The sequence below is a fragment of the Mobula hypostoma genome, chromosome 9 (assembly GCF_963921235.1).
Source record: "Mobula hypostoma chromosome 9, sMobHyp1.1, whole genome shotgun sequence".
NCBI lineage: Eukaryota > Metazoa > Chordata > Chondrichthyes > Myliobatiformes > Myliobatidae > Mobula > Mobula hypostoma.
In genome coordinates, this window is record NC_086105.1 from 150,999,110 (window position 1) to 151,015,549 (window position 16,440).

Here is a 16,440-nt window from a genome sequence, read left to right on the forward strand (position 1 = left end):
GCACAAGTATAAATCAGCCTTTATGCTGCAACTAACCATTAAGCTGGGTGCCAACCGCCGTAAAACAAGAAGAAGAAGGAGAACTAAGCTGTTAACTGCACCTGTACACACGCTATTGTGAATGTGACAATAAACTCGACTTTGATATCTTGGAATCTGCACTGAATCCATCTGGGCATTTCTCTTTGGAGATCACAACTTTTGTAATCTTTGCAGTGCGAGCCTGTTTCATTGCATTCTCTGAAGGAAGGTAGTTCGCGGTGCTGCCGCCTCGGCCGAGCCCATGAGGGACGAACGGCGACGCCGCACGCGGTCCGGTAACCAAGCCGCCGGCTGGTAGCAACGCGCATGTCCATTTCCAGCCGCCGGCTGGTAGCAACGCGCATGTCCATTTCCAGCCGCCGGCCGCGCATGCGGCACACGGTTGCTATGCAGCGTCTCCAGGGCCGCGCGGGCGCGCTGGGAGGCACATTACGTCATTGCGAGTCGAGCGATTGTAGTGCCGAACTGCCGGGGATCCGAGGCCCGCGAGTGGAGGGAGAGGCCGGGGTCCGGGGTCCTCGAGTGGAGGGAGAAGCCGGGGTCCGGGGTCCTCGAGTGAAGGGAGAGGCCGGTGTCTGGGGCCCGCGACAACGGGCTTCAGAGCCGGGGGAGACCGAGATCCCGGGTCCCTCGTGAGGGGCGGGTGGAGACCGTCAGCCCAGGGCCCGGAGTGAGGGGCGTGTGGAGACCGAGCTGAACTGAGCCCGGGCACCGGCGCCCACATGGAGCGGCCCGATCCCCAGTGATCGGGATCGAGGCGGCGCTGCGTCGGGCATGGAACTTGTCCCCCGGCCGGAGGGGGTCGGGAGCCCGCGGTCGGTGTTCCAGCCCCCCGGGCCTGGGGAGGATGAGAGCCCCAGCATAGCGTTCCATCCCCCCGGGCCCGAGGAGAGTGAGAGTCCCGGGATAGGGTTCCATCCCCCCGGGCCCGAGGGGAATGAGAGCCCCACGATAGTGTTCCAGCCCCCCGAGCTTGAGGAAGACGAATCGAGAGAATACGAGAGGCTGCGGGTGGTGTTTGACATGTTTGACCTGGCCGGGGAAGGACTCATCCGGCTGGAGGACTTCTGCCAGATCGCCAGCAGCTATGGAGCAGAGCAGGTAGGACGACTGGTGGGCTTGGGAATATGGGGAGATTCTGCCTGTAAATCACCTTCAGCGTGGGAAGGGAGGGATGGAGGGAAAGCTCGAATCCGCGCATCTAACGGCTTTTGAAGGGCAAAGACATCCAGAGTGCCAGCAAATTGAGATCAACGACACGTTCATAAGGAGCTGTAGAACATGTTTATCGTCTTGTCTTCCAGCCAGTTATTTAGGTCATTGTTGCATAATCTTGGTAAACAAAATTATCTAATTTTGAACGGGAGGTGTGAATGTTTTTCTTCAATGCAACCTTATGTTAGGACCTTTTGATGTAACAGTGTTTTCTAGAAAAAAACAGTCCTTATTTTTGCGTCCGGGTTCCGAGTTGTCACGGGATACATCTGCGAGGATATTTTCGCCGCCGTCACCGTCCCTGTGTCTCAGAATCGGGTTTAATATCATAGGTATATGTCGTGAAATCTGTTGTTTTGCGGCAGCGGTACATTGCAATATTTTACAAAAAAACTAAATTAAAGTAAGTGTGTGTATACATATATGTAAAAAATAAATAGACTGAAGCAAATGGTGTTCATGGGTTCATTGTCCATTCAGAAATCTGATGGAGGTGGGGAAGCAACTGTTCTTAAAACGTTGAGTTTGTGTCTTCAGGCTCCTGTAGCTCCTCCCTGATGGTCGCAGTGAGAAACCTGGTGATCAGCACTAGAGGCTCTGCAAATAAATGAGACATCTTGGTTGAAACTTAGGAAGACTATTTTTGATTGATCTATCCGGAAACTTGAGCTTGATGTTAAAGGTCTATTTCATCACCCAGTACATGCCCAATTCTCATTACTACCATCACGGTTACTTCCCCTCTGCCGTCAGATTTCTGAATGGACAATGAACCCTCCTTGAGCACTGCCTCACTATATTTTCTCTCGTTCCAGTACTTATTTAATTTAACTTTTTATCTACTTGTTGTAATTTATAGTTGGTTATTGTTATGTGCTGCTACCACAAAGCGACATATTTCATGACAATAATTCTGGTTCCCTGGAACAGGAGCTATGTTCAGTCTGTCTGTGGATTTGCTGACCACATTCCTGAGGCCACAGGCTCATTGTTAACGGGTGCCTGGTTAATTTGACACGGTGCAGGAGTGCATCACAGCACAGGCATTTCTGTGGGTGGAGTGGCAGCTGCAAACTTCACACTTTGTAAAAATGGAAATTGGTGGTGTTATGTGTTAGGGAAGCATGATTAATTGTTCTACGTACTTGTTGAAGTCAGTTTTTTTGTTCGTAGCTTTTTGATTATCACCAGGGGAGCGTTTTTCTTTGCTGGTTGTTGGATTGAGAGATGGGTCTCTGTAGATTACCTGGATAGTGGATGGTTAGTGTAGAAGGGCCTGTTTAAAACCATCAACACGGGAGCAGAATTAGGCCATCCAGTCCATCGAGTGTGATCTGCCATTCTGTGGGGAGAAGGCAAGAGGAGGAATTCCTCTCAGCCCATTCTCTTGCCTTCTCCCCGTAACCTTTGGCATACTGACTAATCAGAAACCTATTGACCTCAGCTTTAAATATACCCAATACCTTGGCCTCCACAGCTGTCTGTGGCAATGAATTCCACAGGTTTAACACCCTCAGCTAAAGAAATGCTTCTTCATTTCTGGTCTAAATGGACATCCCTCTATTCTGAGACTGTGCCCGTTGGTTCCAGACCCCCCCACTATATGAAACGTCCTCTCCAATCCATTCTATCTAGGCCTTTATATTCAATAGGTTTCAATGAGATCACCCCTCATTCTTCTAAACTGCAGCGAGTACAGGCCCAGACCCATCAAATACCCCTCATACGTTAACCCTTTCATTCTTGGAAATATTTTCATGTATGTTCTCTGGACCCTCTCCAATGTCAGCATGTTCATTCTTAGATAAGTGATGAGAAACTGCTCACAATATCCCGTGTGCAGTCTGACCAATGCCTTATAAAGCTTCAGCAGTTTGTGTTATGTGCATGTGGGTTAACTTCTTGAAATGTGTTGTTTATCCATTCTGTAAGAGCAGAAACTAATTGCTTAATTTAGAAACTTGGGTTTAAATCTGCAGTGTGGGATTGCACACATCTTTGGTGTGCCTCTGATGAACCATACCTCTTAGATATAATTCAAGATTGTTTAATGTCATTTAGTGGGTGGAGGTGTTGACCAGCCTTGCTGCTTGGGGAGGTTAGTCCTGACGAAGGGTCTCGGCCTGAAACGTCGACTGCGCCTCTTCCTATAGATGCTGCCTGGCCTGCTGCGTTCACCAGCAACTTTGATGTATGTTGCTTGGGGAAGGTTATTGTTTTTGAGTCTGGTGGTCCTGGTGTGGATATTACATAGCCTTCTCCCTGTTGGGAGTGGGACAAACAGAGCTTGAGGAGGGTGGGTGGGATCCTTCATGATGCTACTGGTACCTTTAATAGCATTTGGCTGCGTTAATTGGCTGTGTCAGCAGTGGTTTGCTGTTTTTGTTCTCCGGATGCCTCATTTAAGCTTTTGTTGATGTGAAAGATGCTGCCTGTAGGAGCAGCTCTAGAAATTTTAAATCTCACAGTGAGAATTAAACGTGGTAGATTGTGGGGGTGGTGTTGAAGAAGGGCCTGGAGGATTTTAAGTGATACTCCGCAGATGTGGAGTTTTAATGAAAACACAGTATTTAAAAGATAATGCATCGTCCCCACTAAGCCACCCCTCCACACCCCCCACCCCCACTACTTCATCATTTCCTGTCAGTCACCTTGCGTACAGACACTCCTGTGCCTAGTGTCACTTTATGGGCATACAATCAATCTATCTATATAAGTCAACTTGTGCACTTATATTAATTGTGTTTTTTTGTGCTGCGTCAGATCCAGAGTAATAATTATTTTGTTCTCCTTTGCACTTTTGTACCGGAAATGACATTAAACACTCTTGGATCTTGAATCTGGAATCTTGAATGGTCAGAACCGGTTGCAGAAAATGCTGAATATCTTCAGGTTTATGGTGGGTGGAAGAACTGTCAGCGATAATCTGATCTTTGAGTAGCAAATATATAGATAGACTGGGACAGGAAATGAGCAGTGATATGAAGATGGACTGCAAGTCGTGCCGTATGTCTGTTTGATACATTCTAAGTGCACGGTTATGACAGTGGCCGCAGACCAGCTCAGAAGAGAGGGTGCTCCTGGTTGATTAGAGCCATTGGCCGGTTGGTGATCAGAGCCATTGCTCAGAAACCTAATCTGAGAGGTTCAGAGACATTAATGATGAACAGAAGGAGGAGGCCATGCCATTTTCAAGGACGTTATTTATTATTTCAAATACAGTTGTGTAACAATTTAGATCCCTACTGAGAAACTTAGCCTTGGTTATAGTATGGTTATCGTTGGCTATCCTTTTTGACCCACTACCGTCAGGAAGGAGGTACAGGAGTAAGCAGGACTAGGACTGCCAGAAAGGGTAACAGCTTCTTCCCTCAGGCTGTGCAACTAATGAATACCTTGTCACCATCGAGGTCTCGTTACTCTCGTCAAGGAGTCATTCCTGCCTGTGGCCATCAAACTTTACAACTCCTCCCTTGGAGGGTCAGACACCCTGAGCCAATAGGCTGGTCCTGGACTTATTTCCTGCCATAATTTGCATATTACTATTTAATTATTTATGGTTTTATTACTGTTTAATTATGGTGCAACTATAACGAAAACCGATTTCCCCCGGGATCAATAAAGTATGGCTATGACTAGGAGTTTACTGTTTATCTGTGCTGCACACTACAATGAATTTTGAATTCTATTTCATGAACTTGTTTATGTTAATATTTGTTTCACGTGCAGTGTGTGATGTATATTTTGTGGGTGCCCCGTGGTCTGGAGGAACATTGCTTGGTTGAGTCTGAGTACAGTCAGATGACAATAAACTTGATGTATTTGGATCTAGCGTATGTATGTAGGAATTTGGCATCCGGGGAGGAAAAGGGGTTCCCCCATCACATCCCATCATCAGTACTGAATGCCTGACCAGCAAACTTGACAACCAAATTTGTAATGTAGAGTGATAGAGCACTACAGCATAGAAACAGGCCTGCAGCACATCTAGTCTGTGCCAAGCTGTTAGTCTGCCTAGAACCATTGGCCATACACGTCCATGCCTATACCTGTCCAAATTTCTCTTAAATGTTGAAATGAACCTACATTCACTACTTCCACTGGCAGCTCGTTCCACATTTGCACTCCTCTGATTGAAGACGTTCTCCTTCAGGTTCCCCTTAAATATTTCATCTTTCATCCTTAAGCAAGGACCTCTAGTTCTAGTCTCGCCCAAACTCACTGGAAAAAGCTGCTTGCGCTTACTCTATCTATACTCATAATTATGTATACCTCTATCTAATTTCCCCTCATTATCCTATCAGTCAGGGATTAAAGTACTAACCTATTCAACCTTTCCATATAACTCAAGTCCTGGCAACTGGAGTTCATCCTTGTAATAGAGTGGGAGGGAGGTTCAGGCTGTCCTTAGTTAAGGATATTGAATCACAGAGTTGTCATTTGTACGGCATAGATTAGGCAAATAGTTGTAGCAATGTACCTTGTTCCAGTAATGCTTACGGTGGATATATTGCTCAGTTCTCCTGGTTAATAGTATCAAAAATGAGAGAACAGTCTAGTGTGTATCACTGACATGACTGTATCTATTTTAAATATGGGAGGTTAATCTTTCCTGTCTTTCTTTCCAACGGTTGAACTAATTCTCCAATGTGATTCTCAGAAGGTCTTTGGTCTTGAATATGTAGAGTAAACTTGTGGTCATTGTTATGACTACTGTGTCCAGTTGCATCATGTTAAACCAATTCCCCCCTCCCCCACTGCCCCAACTTCAACTAGTATGAAATCCCCATGAATGACTTCATCACCTCAAATGTGACACTGTTGCCCTCCTCCATACCTCTTAAATTTTCTAAGACCAGATAAAATTCTGCTCTTAACTCATTCCAAATCTATTTTGTCCATCACCCTTGCACTCACTGACAATCCGGTGTCCAATTAAGCAGTGTCAGTTGTTCAATTTTAAGATTTAATGCCAATACATTCTGTTTCTGCAAAATCTGTCCGGGCACTCTGGAAGGTCTCTGTCACTTCCACTTCTGGCTCTTGAGTATTTCTAATTTGTTCACCAAAAAAAAATCCAAAATAAATTCAATATCGAAATATATGTATATCACTATATACTACCCTGAGATTCATTTTTTTTACCGGCATTCACTGTAAATACAAAGAAACACCATAGAATCAATTAAACAAAATGGCCACAATAAGATGAACATTACATTGCAACCGATAATTTCTGAATCTCTTCCCCTTTCTCCCCCTTTGAGGTGCTGTTTGAAACCTGCACTACCAAGCTTTTGGTCAATTACCCCAAGATCCAGTGCAGTCCAGCATTTTATTAATGCTTCTGTGAAGCAGCTTGAAACACTTTGCTATCTCAGTGCAAGTTTGTTAACTAACCATAAACACAAGAGATTCTGCAGATAACATACACAAAAAATGCTGGTGAACGCAGCAGGCCAGGCAGCATCTATTGGAAGAGGTACAGTCGATGTTTCAGGCCAAAACCCTTCGTCAGGACTCCGACTGTACCTCTTCCAATAGATGCTGCCTGGCCTGCTGTATTCACCAGCATTTTTTGTGTGTGTTGCTTGAATTTCCAGCATCTGCAGATTTCCTCGTGTTTGCGTTTTTAGATTCTGCAGATGCTGAAAATCTTGAACAACACACAAAATGGTGGGGGATCTCAGCAGGTCAGGTAGCATCTGTAGAAGGGAATAGATATTTAATATTTTGGGCCAAAACCCTTCATCAGGACTGGAAAGGTAGGGAGCATAGGTGACTGTGAACTACATTGAAACACATGTCTTTCCTTTTGCTGATTTTATTGTTAAATGCTGTGCATTGGTTGTAAGTTTTGGAGCTATTTTGATCATACAATAAGTACTTTTGAAAAGAACCTTGAAATACTTGACAAATGAATCCAGAAAAATTCAAGGTTTCAAAGAAACTACAGAAGCCAGAAATCTAAAGGAAGAAAATTTTGGGAATGCTCAACATGTCAGGCCACATCTGTGGAAAGAGAAACAACTGCGATTTCAGACCAAAGACTGTTCTGATATCTGAAAATTCAAGTGTATTATCATCTGACTGTACATGTATACAACCAAACGAAACAACGTTCCTCTAGACCATGGTTCACCCACACAACATAAATCTCACATAGAACACAAAACAAAATGTTACCATAAATAAGTTAATAAAATATAATTCAAAATGCATTTAGGGTGTAGCACAGGTAAACAGTTCACTGATTATCCTTTGTAGGGTCTTGCAGTCTGATGCCTTGCAACTTCCGTACCACATGATGAAGCAGCCAGACGGGACACTCTCGATGGTGCTCCCATAGAAAGTTGTTAAAATGGAGTTGGGGAGTCTTGCACACGTCCATTTCCTCAGAAATTGTAGACATTGCTGTGCCTTCTTGATCAGTGAGGAAGTGTTATGGGTCCAGGTTACATTATGTGAACAAAACAGAGTTAAATTTTGTTTTCCCATAGATAAAATAAATACGGCTGGACTGTAGGTCTGCTGTCTTGCCCAGGTCTCTGTGGCTTCATCTCAGCCCCTCTCAGCTGAAGTTCAACATGGGTTCACTGCTGCAGTAACAATCTGCTTGTGTAGTGGATAGCTTCAGTGATCTCTGAGTTATAATACCTCTTCAACAATCTCAGTTACCTATGGATACAGGAGGCCAGGAATGGCAGATGGTGTATCTGACTAAACCTGAACCACACCAAAAGCTGTAACTGTATGGAAGTGTTTGTTCATACAGCAAACCTCCAAGGGCGAGAGTGTCCAGGAGAAAAAAGAATTTCACTCTCCTGACACGATGTTTTATACTTAAAGATAACAATAAACAATTAACTATAGTTTCAATGCTTTACTCACCTCCTCTAAAATTTGGAATATAGTCTGGTAAATTTACAGTGACAGCACGTCCCAAATAGCCGTACCTCTTTCAATATTCGATATTGATGTCAGATGTTTGTCCATAAGCCAAAATGGACACCTTTTGTCAGTGTTGAGGGATAGCTCCATGAATTATACAGCTAGCCAAAGGTTAAATGGCAAAGCAGATTTTCTGCCCTGAACTGTGCACTTCGTGGCAGAGACACACCTTTCACAATGTGCTCGTAGCAGGAACATTCATCTATTGTCTTTCCCCTTGTAGTTCTAATGGGATAGACAATGTTCCACACCCGATCGGTTTCACTACCCATAAAGTTGGAAGTTGAATTGAGTATACATTGTGTTTTGTTTCCTGAAGACTGGTTCTTGTTTTAGTTAAACGTGGTCATTTATTTTATTTTAAAAATTTTATTCAGAGGTACAGTGCTGGCTTCAACAGACTGGTAGACATGTGAAGGAGAGGCCTGCATACTCCAAAGGACCGCAGTCTCCTTAGGAAGTAGAGTTGACTCTGGCCCTCTGTGTTAGTGCTCCATTCATGTTTGTCATCCAGGCGCACCCCCAGCCCCTAGGTCTTCACCACACTATCAATAGTAACAAGGAGCAGTGCAGACTTCGTCTTCTGAAAGTCCATCACCATCTCCTTTGTCTTACCGATGTTAAGTTGCAGATGATTCAGCTTGCACATTTGACAAAGTCCTCCACCAGGACCCTGTATTCATCCTCCCGTCCTCCCTTTATACATCCAACTATTGCTGCATCATCAGAGAATTTCTCCAGATGACACGATTCAGTGTTGTACCTAAAGTCTGAGGTGTACAGGATAAGCGTGAAGGGGGCCAGTACAGTCCCCTGTGGGGCTCCAGTGTTGCTTATAGTCATGTCTGACACACAGCTCTGAAGCTGCACAAACTGGTCTGCCAGTCAGGTAGTCCAACACCCGGGATACAGTGGAAGTGCCAACCTCCATTGAACAGGGCTTTCCCCAGCAATGAGGGCTGCATGGTATTGAAGGCACTTGAGAACATGATCCAGACAGTGCTGCCCTCTTATTGAAATGGGAGTTGGCTCTGTTCAGCAGGTAGATGCCAGCATCGTTGACCCCAATGTGCACCTGGTATGCAGACTGCAGAGGGTTGAGGGCTAATCTGACCAGGGATTAGAGGCGAGCCAGGACAAGCCTCTCTAGACTATTCACGATGTGTGACATCAGGGCCACTGGACGGTAGTCATTCAAGACTTTTGGTTGGTCCTTCTTGGGTACTGGGACCACATGTGATGTTGTCCACAGTCGGGACCCTATCCGGGCTGAGACTCAGATTGAAAATGTGCTGGAGAACTGCACACAGTTGCTCAGCACACTCCTTCAGAACCCTGGGGTTCACACCATCCGGTCCCAGTGCTCTTCCGTGTCTGAGCTTCCCCAGAGCCATTCTCACCTGCTCAGTAGTGAAGGTGAGTCCACGATGACTGGGGAGTTGGTGGAAGGTGGGGGCGAAGATCAGGACGATAGCACTTGGTATGTGGAGGTGTGGTTGGTAGGTGCAGGGCAAGGAGGAGATGTAGACAGTAGTAGCCTCTGTAGTTCATCCATATATTGAACTGGAGAGAGGAGGAGGGGAGGCATTGGTGGTGAGGGAGCATTGGGTGCCTCGGCACCTGGACTGGTGTGGTGGGGGGGGGGTGAACAGGAGGGCAATTGTCAAACCTATTGAAGAATTGGTTTAACTCATTAGCCCACTCCCAGCTGCATTCCGAGGCTCTACAGCTCAGCAGATTGAAGCCAGTGATGTTCTTTGTGCCCCTCCACACCTCCTGTGTGCTACCCTGCCCAGGCTTGTTCTCCAGCTCTCTCCTGTGTTCCTCTTTAGCCACCTTGATCTTCTCCTTTATTCCCTCTGCACATTTCAGTTCCTCCTTGTCTCCTGATCTAAAGGCTCTCTTTTTGTGGTTGAGAAGTCTTTACATCACTGGTGACCCATGGTTTGTAGTTAGGGAAGCAGCAAACATGATATTACAGTGCCCACACAGAAGCTGATGTAGCCAGTGATGCAATAAGTCCATTAATGTCCTCCCTATATGGCTCACAAAGCACATTCCAGTCAGTAACCTCAAAGCAGCCCTTCAAGGGCTTGATGGCTTCTGGAGACCCAATTCTTTATTATCTTGTTGGTAGCTAGCTGTCGCTTACTTGGGGCATATACGAGGACGTGAGGTGAACCAGGATGTGATCTTCCAAGTGGTGGGGGGCGGGGCGGGAAGAGAGCTGTGGAGCTATATGCATCTTTAATATTTGCATACAAGAGATCCAAGAACAAACTGATCAAGGCGGGTAAGGTTGTCGAGAAGGAAACATGGTTGAAGTCTCCCGATACTGCAATGAACGATGGAAGTGTTTACGACGTCACACGCAGCATTGGAACTGTGTCGGGAAGGTGGAATGTAAACAACGAGCAATTTGGCGTGGTTGAACTCACGCGGTAGATAAAACATGCAAACTCACAGCAAACAGTTTGATGTCAGGATTGCAGATTTGTTCTTTCACAGAAATGTGACCGGGATTACACCATCCATTGTTCACAAGCATGGCAAGCCCACCCCCGTTCCTCTTACTGCACCGTAGACTGACTCTTGTCTGCTTCTATCGTTGAAAGCCCATTCACAGTAGCGTTGGAATCTGAGATTTGCTCTTGTAACCGTGTCTCGGTGGATCACGTAACACTGTATTCCCGATATTCGTTCTGTGTGAGTACTGCTGGTTCCTCCATTTTATTTCCTAATGATCTTACGTTTCCATAATGATAGACGGGAGATATGTTTTATATCCCCGTCTCTTGTGCTGCTTTTTGCCCCCGATCTGCAGCTTCAGTATCTCCGTCTCAGCTCATCCGGAATATCGAGTTTCTGCTGAGCAAACAAAGGCTGCTTCCTGGCTGCTAGTAGCCACTACAGTAGTCAAAGCACTCGATAGAATAAAGTATTCCAAGAGCCAGAAGGATGGTGAGAATGTTGTTAAACAGGTTAATGTCCATTGTTATTCCATAGTATTGCTAACCAGTACAAAACAAATGAAAGAAACATGGTAAATAATGTTAAGATAAACAAACACACAGAGCTACTGTATTGTGCTGCTGCTTCGCATGACGTACATCTACTGAGGACTGTACAGACGTGCAGAGGAAAAGAACACATCATGCAAGCAATAACTGCAAGCAAATAGCGTTCTGAACTGAAGTCCACAAAGAGAGTCCCATAGCTCAGCCCAGAGCAGAGTAAGTGTTGTGGAGCAGTGATCTGAACTGTCCATCCCTCGCTTTGAGCCCCGACACCCTGACCTTTCAATCTAACCTAGCTCCTAAATTGATGTCCAAACATTGGCTCTGGGGCCAGGATCCCTCCACCTCGTTCAGCCTGTACCCAACCTTTCCAATTCAGCACAGTCCAGAGATTAGGTTCAATAGCTCCAATCCGCTCTGGTGCTTGGACCTGCTGCCTTGATTCATCATGGTGCTTAAATCAATCGAATCTCGGGTCTTCCTCACTCTTGGTGACAGGCCCGCTGCCAAGCCTTGCCTTGGTTCTGCCACATCGAATTACCTTCAAATCCAAAGGGAAGTTATAGACTATTGCTTGCAATGATTGTTTGCCAGGAAAAGTGTGATTAACGAAGTATGAGTTGTTTTCCTTGTTTTGTTAGTCACCAGCCAGAAGTCACTGAGATTCACCAGCACCATCTTAAACTGGAGCCCCCAACAACCCCAGTTTTAACGCTAACCTAATCATAGGACAATTTACGTTGACCAATTACCCTTCCATCTGGTACGTGTTTGGACTGGGAGGAAACTGGAGTACGTGGCGAAAACCCACACATTCCAAGGGGAGAATGTACAGAACTCCTTGAGTTGTAATCAAGTTGTGTTAACCACTACGTTATTGTGGTGCCCAATGCTGTTATGCTATTCACCCTGCAAGTCATGATTCCTAACAACAAGCAACAGAAAGTACTAGCTCTCACTAATTATTTCTTTCCCTTGGTGTACCTGTTTTGCAATGTTGCAGTTTTCATTATGTGCATGTGAAAGACAAAGAATTTGAAACCCACCTGAGACCTACCTGTAATTGAAAATCTGTTGGCGCTGAAAACATTCAGTGGGTATGAAGAGTGAAACAAACTTAATAGATCAGGTCAAAGACCTTACACTTTTGGATTGAGGATCTTTCACATTTGGGGGAAGGCGTTGGAGTAATCTACTTCCTACAGGAAGCTGGTGTGGTCCTGTTCCTGCAGTAAGTGCAGTGTTCCATCTTGTGACATTACATTGCTTCAAGTGTTCAGTGCAAATTAAAGACAGTCATAATTTCACCTGCAAAATTTAAAAGATAAAGATGAGCTTTATTTATCATTTGCATATTGAAACATATTTGCGGCAAATCAAGTCAGTGAGGATTTTGCTGTGGACAGCCGCAAATGTTGTCACGTTTCCAGTTCCATCGTAGCATGCCTGCAACTTACTCGCCGTAATATGTTCATATTTGCAGTGTGGAAGGAAACCAAAGTACCCAGAGGAAATCCATGCAGTAATGGGGAGAATATACAGACAATGGTGGGAATCAAACCTTGACTGGTGATTACTGATGCTGTAAAGCAATTGTGCTAACTGCTAACCACAGTGTTACTGTGCTCATTGCAGAGACATGACAATCCACTAAGTTGTTGCATAAGATTGTGCTTTGCTCTGGATTCCACTATCTACAGTCTCATAGTGATAAGTCATAAAGTATGACTATGGGACTATAGATAGTGGAATTCGGAGCAAAGCACAATCTTATGCAACAACTTAGTGGATTGAACAGCTTTCGTGGTGGTGGGGGGAGGAATTGTCAAAAGTTTTCAATCAAAACCCAACATTAGCCCTGCTCGATGTGTTGAGTTCCACCAGCACATTGTTAAATTTATTGCAGTCTGAGGCTTATTGCATGGAGTGCATGCGTGGTCTTAAGTGTTACAAGACCAGAAATGCAGACTTTTAATAAGCTGAGATGCATTTGAGGTCATGTACAGTTGGTCCTGTAGCAATTAGGCTATCGCACTACTTATGCACAACGTATTTTGGCAGTTGAAGTGGAACTATGATTAAGCTAGTCTAATGTTTAAGACTGCAGAATCAGAATCAGGTTTAATATCGCAGGCACATGTGAAATTTGTTGTTTTGCAGCAATAGTTTATTGCAATACATAAAAATATAAATTATAATAAATAGTTAAAAAAAATTAAATTAAATAGTGCAAAAAGAGTGGGGTGAAAATAGTGAAGTAGTGTTCATGGGTTCATTGTCCATTCAGAAATCTGAGTTGGAGGAGGAGAAGAAGCTGTTCCTGAAACGTTGAGTGTGTGTTTTCAGGCTCCGCTACCATCTCCTTGATAGTAGCAATGAGAAGCGGGCATGAACTGGGTAATGGAGGTTCTTAATGATGGATGCTGCCTTTCTGGATGCTGGGGAGGCCAGTGGCCATGACGGAGCTGGTTGAGTTTACAAGTTCCTGCAATTTTTTCTGACCTTGTGCAGTGGCCCCTCTATTCACAGAATGCTATCCACAGAACATTTGTAGAAATTTGTGAGTCTTTGGTGACATATCAAGTCTCCTCAAACTCCTAATGAAATATAGCTGGTGTCGTGCCTTCTTTGTAATTGCATCAATATGTTGTGCCCAGGATAGATCTTCAGAAATATTGACACCTAGGAACTTGAAACTTCTCATCCCTCGATGAAGACTGGTGTGTACTCCTCAATTGCCCCTTTTTGAAGTCTACAATCAATTCCTTGGTCTTACTGAGTGTAAGGTTGTTGTTGTGACACCACTCAACCAGCTGATCTATCTCAGCCCGTATGATTCCTCATCACCATCTAAAATTTTGCTAACAGTAGTTGAGTTGTAGGCAGACTTATAGATGACATTTGAGCTGTGCCTAGCCACACAGTCGTGGGTGTAGAGAGAGTAGAGCAGTGGGATAAACACGCACCCTTGAGAAGCGCCTGTGTTGATTGTCATTGAGGAGGAGATGTTATTTCAACCTGCACAAGACTGCGGTCTTCCGATGTGGAACTCAAGGCTCCAGTTGCAGAAAGAGGTAGAGTCTTTCAAAGCAGTTCTATAAGCGCTTCTCTGCCTTTCTTGACCATACCGTCTTGGTTCTCACCACTGATGCTGTGGTCTTCAGTCTCTGCCTGTATCCTGGGAGTCGGAGTACAACCAGGTGATTGGACTTTCCAAAGTGTGGCCATTTGATGGCACGATAAGCATTCCTGATGCTGGTAACTGTGGTCAACTGTGCTAGCTCCTTTGGTTCCATAGGAGATATGTTGGTGGTAGTGTTCAGAGACTTCTTCAAGCTGGCCTGGTTGAAATCTGCTGCAATGATAGGGAAGGCATCAGGGTGTGCTGTTTCATAGCTGCTGATGATGGTGCTCAACTCCTGCAGAGCCTGCCTGAGGTGGAATGTACACCGCCACCAGGTTGATGGTGGAGAACTCCCTCAGCAGATAAAATGAATGACATTTGACTGCTAGATGTTCCAGGTTGTGTAAGCAGGATCGAGACAGAGCTGCCACGTTTTTGCATAACGATGAGTTAATCATAAAGCATATTCCACCTCCTGAGCCTTTTTAAAAAAAAACTCAGCTGTCCTTTATTTGCAGAGAATGGTGAACCCATTGAGCTGCAGTTCTGTGTCCAAAAGGCACGGGATTCATTGATCTCAATGCAGATTGGGGATCGTGCTAAATTTCAGCTCCTGTTGGAAAGTCTGAAGATGGAAAGATTGTGCCTGTGATCGGACTGCTTAACTGGGACAGGAGACTGTTGCGGAACAATTTCTCACTAGCATCAGTGGCGCATTTGGGAAAAGCTGCAGAGAGTTATATATTCTGCGAGCTCCATCACGTGCACAATCGAGGACATCTTTAAAAGGTGATTCCTCAAGAAGGCAGCATTCATCATTAAGGACCCTCACCATCCAGGACAGCCCTCTTCTCATTAATACCATTAGGGAGTAGGTACAGGAGCCTGAAGACCCACACTCAATGTTTTAGGGAAAAGCTTTTTTCTCTACGTTATTAGATCTCTGAACAGTCTATGAACCTTACCTCACTATTTTTGCAGTACTGTTAATATGTACAGTATTCAGTGACTATAAAAAGTACACCCCCTTGGGAGGTTTTGGCTTTTTTTGACACTGATCAACAAAAAAAGACTCTTTTGTGTCAAAGTGAAAACAGATCTCTACAAAGTGATCTACATTAATTACAAATATAAAACACAAAATAATTGATTGCGTAAGTATTCATCCTCTTCAGGTCAACATTTAGTCAATGCACCTTTGGCAGCAGTTACAGCCTTGAATCTGTGTGGATAGGTCTCTATGAGTTTTGCCCATCTGGTCACTGCAATTTTTCCCCATTCTTCTTTACAAAACTGCTCAAGCTTTGTCAGATTGCATGGGGCTTGTGAGTGAACAGCCCTTTTCAAGTCCAGTCACAAATTCTCAATTGGATTGAGGTCTGAACTCTGACTTGGCCACTCCAGGACATCAACTTGCTTGTTTTTAAGCCATTCCTGTGTGACTTTAGCTTTATACTTGGGATCATTGTCTTGCTGGAAAACAAATCTTCTCCAAAGTTGCAGTTCTCTTGCAAACTGCATCGGTATTTCCTTGTGTTTTGTTGCATTCATTTTACCCTCTGCCTTCACAAGCCTTCTAGGGCCTGCTGCAGTGAAACATCCCTACAGCATGATGCAGCTGTCACCATGCTTCATGGTAAGGATATTATTTTTTTGATGAAGTGTGGTGTTTGGCTTATGCCAAACATAGCGTTTAGTCTGATGGCCAAAAAGCTCAATTTCGGTTTCATTAAACCATAGAACCTTCTTCCAGCTGACTTCAGAGTCTCCCACATGTCTTCTATCAACAAACTGTAGCCGAGATTTCATGTAAGTTTTTTTTTCAACAACTGCTTTCTCTTTGCCAGAAGCACCCAGGCAACAATTGTTGTATGCGCTGTCTTTCCCCTGTCAACCACTGAGACTGGTAACTCCTCCAGAGTTGTCACAGGTCTCTTGGTGGCCTCCCTCACTAGTTCCCTTCTTGCACTGTTACTCAGTTTTTGAGGATGGCTTGCTCCAAGCAGATTTACAGTTATGTCATAGTCTTTTAATTTCTTGATGATTGACAACTACAGCAAAGGGGTATTCAGTGTCTTGGAAATTTTCTTG

The 16,440-nt window shown here is 44.6% G+C and overlaps 1 protein-coding gene across 2 annotated transcripts in view; it reads left to right on the forward strand.

Annotated features, from left to right (window-relative positions):
- The first annotated feature begins 492 nt into the window (after window positions 1-492).
- rab11fip3 (RAB11 family interacting protein 3 (class II)) overlaps window positions 493-16,440 on the forward strand; it is a 173,504-nt gene continuing 157,556 nt past the window's right edge. For both annotated transcript variants that reach the window (XM_063059483.1, XM_063059484.1), the window contains exon 1: window positions 493-1,143. In XM_063059483.1, the coding sequence (XP_062915553.1) occupies window positions 817-1,143 (327 nt within the window). In that variant the 5' untranslated portion in view covers window positions 493-816. The remainder of the gene's footprint in view (window positions 1,144-16,440) is intronic.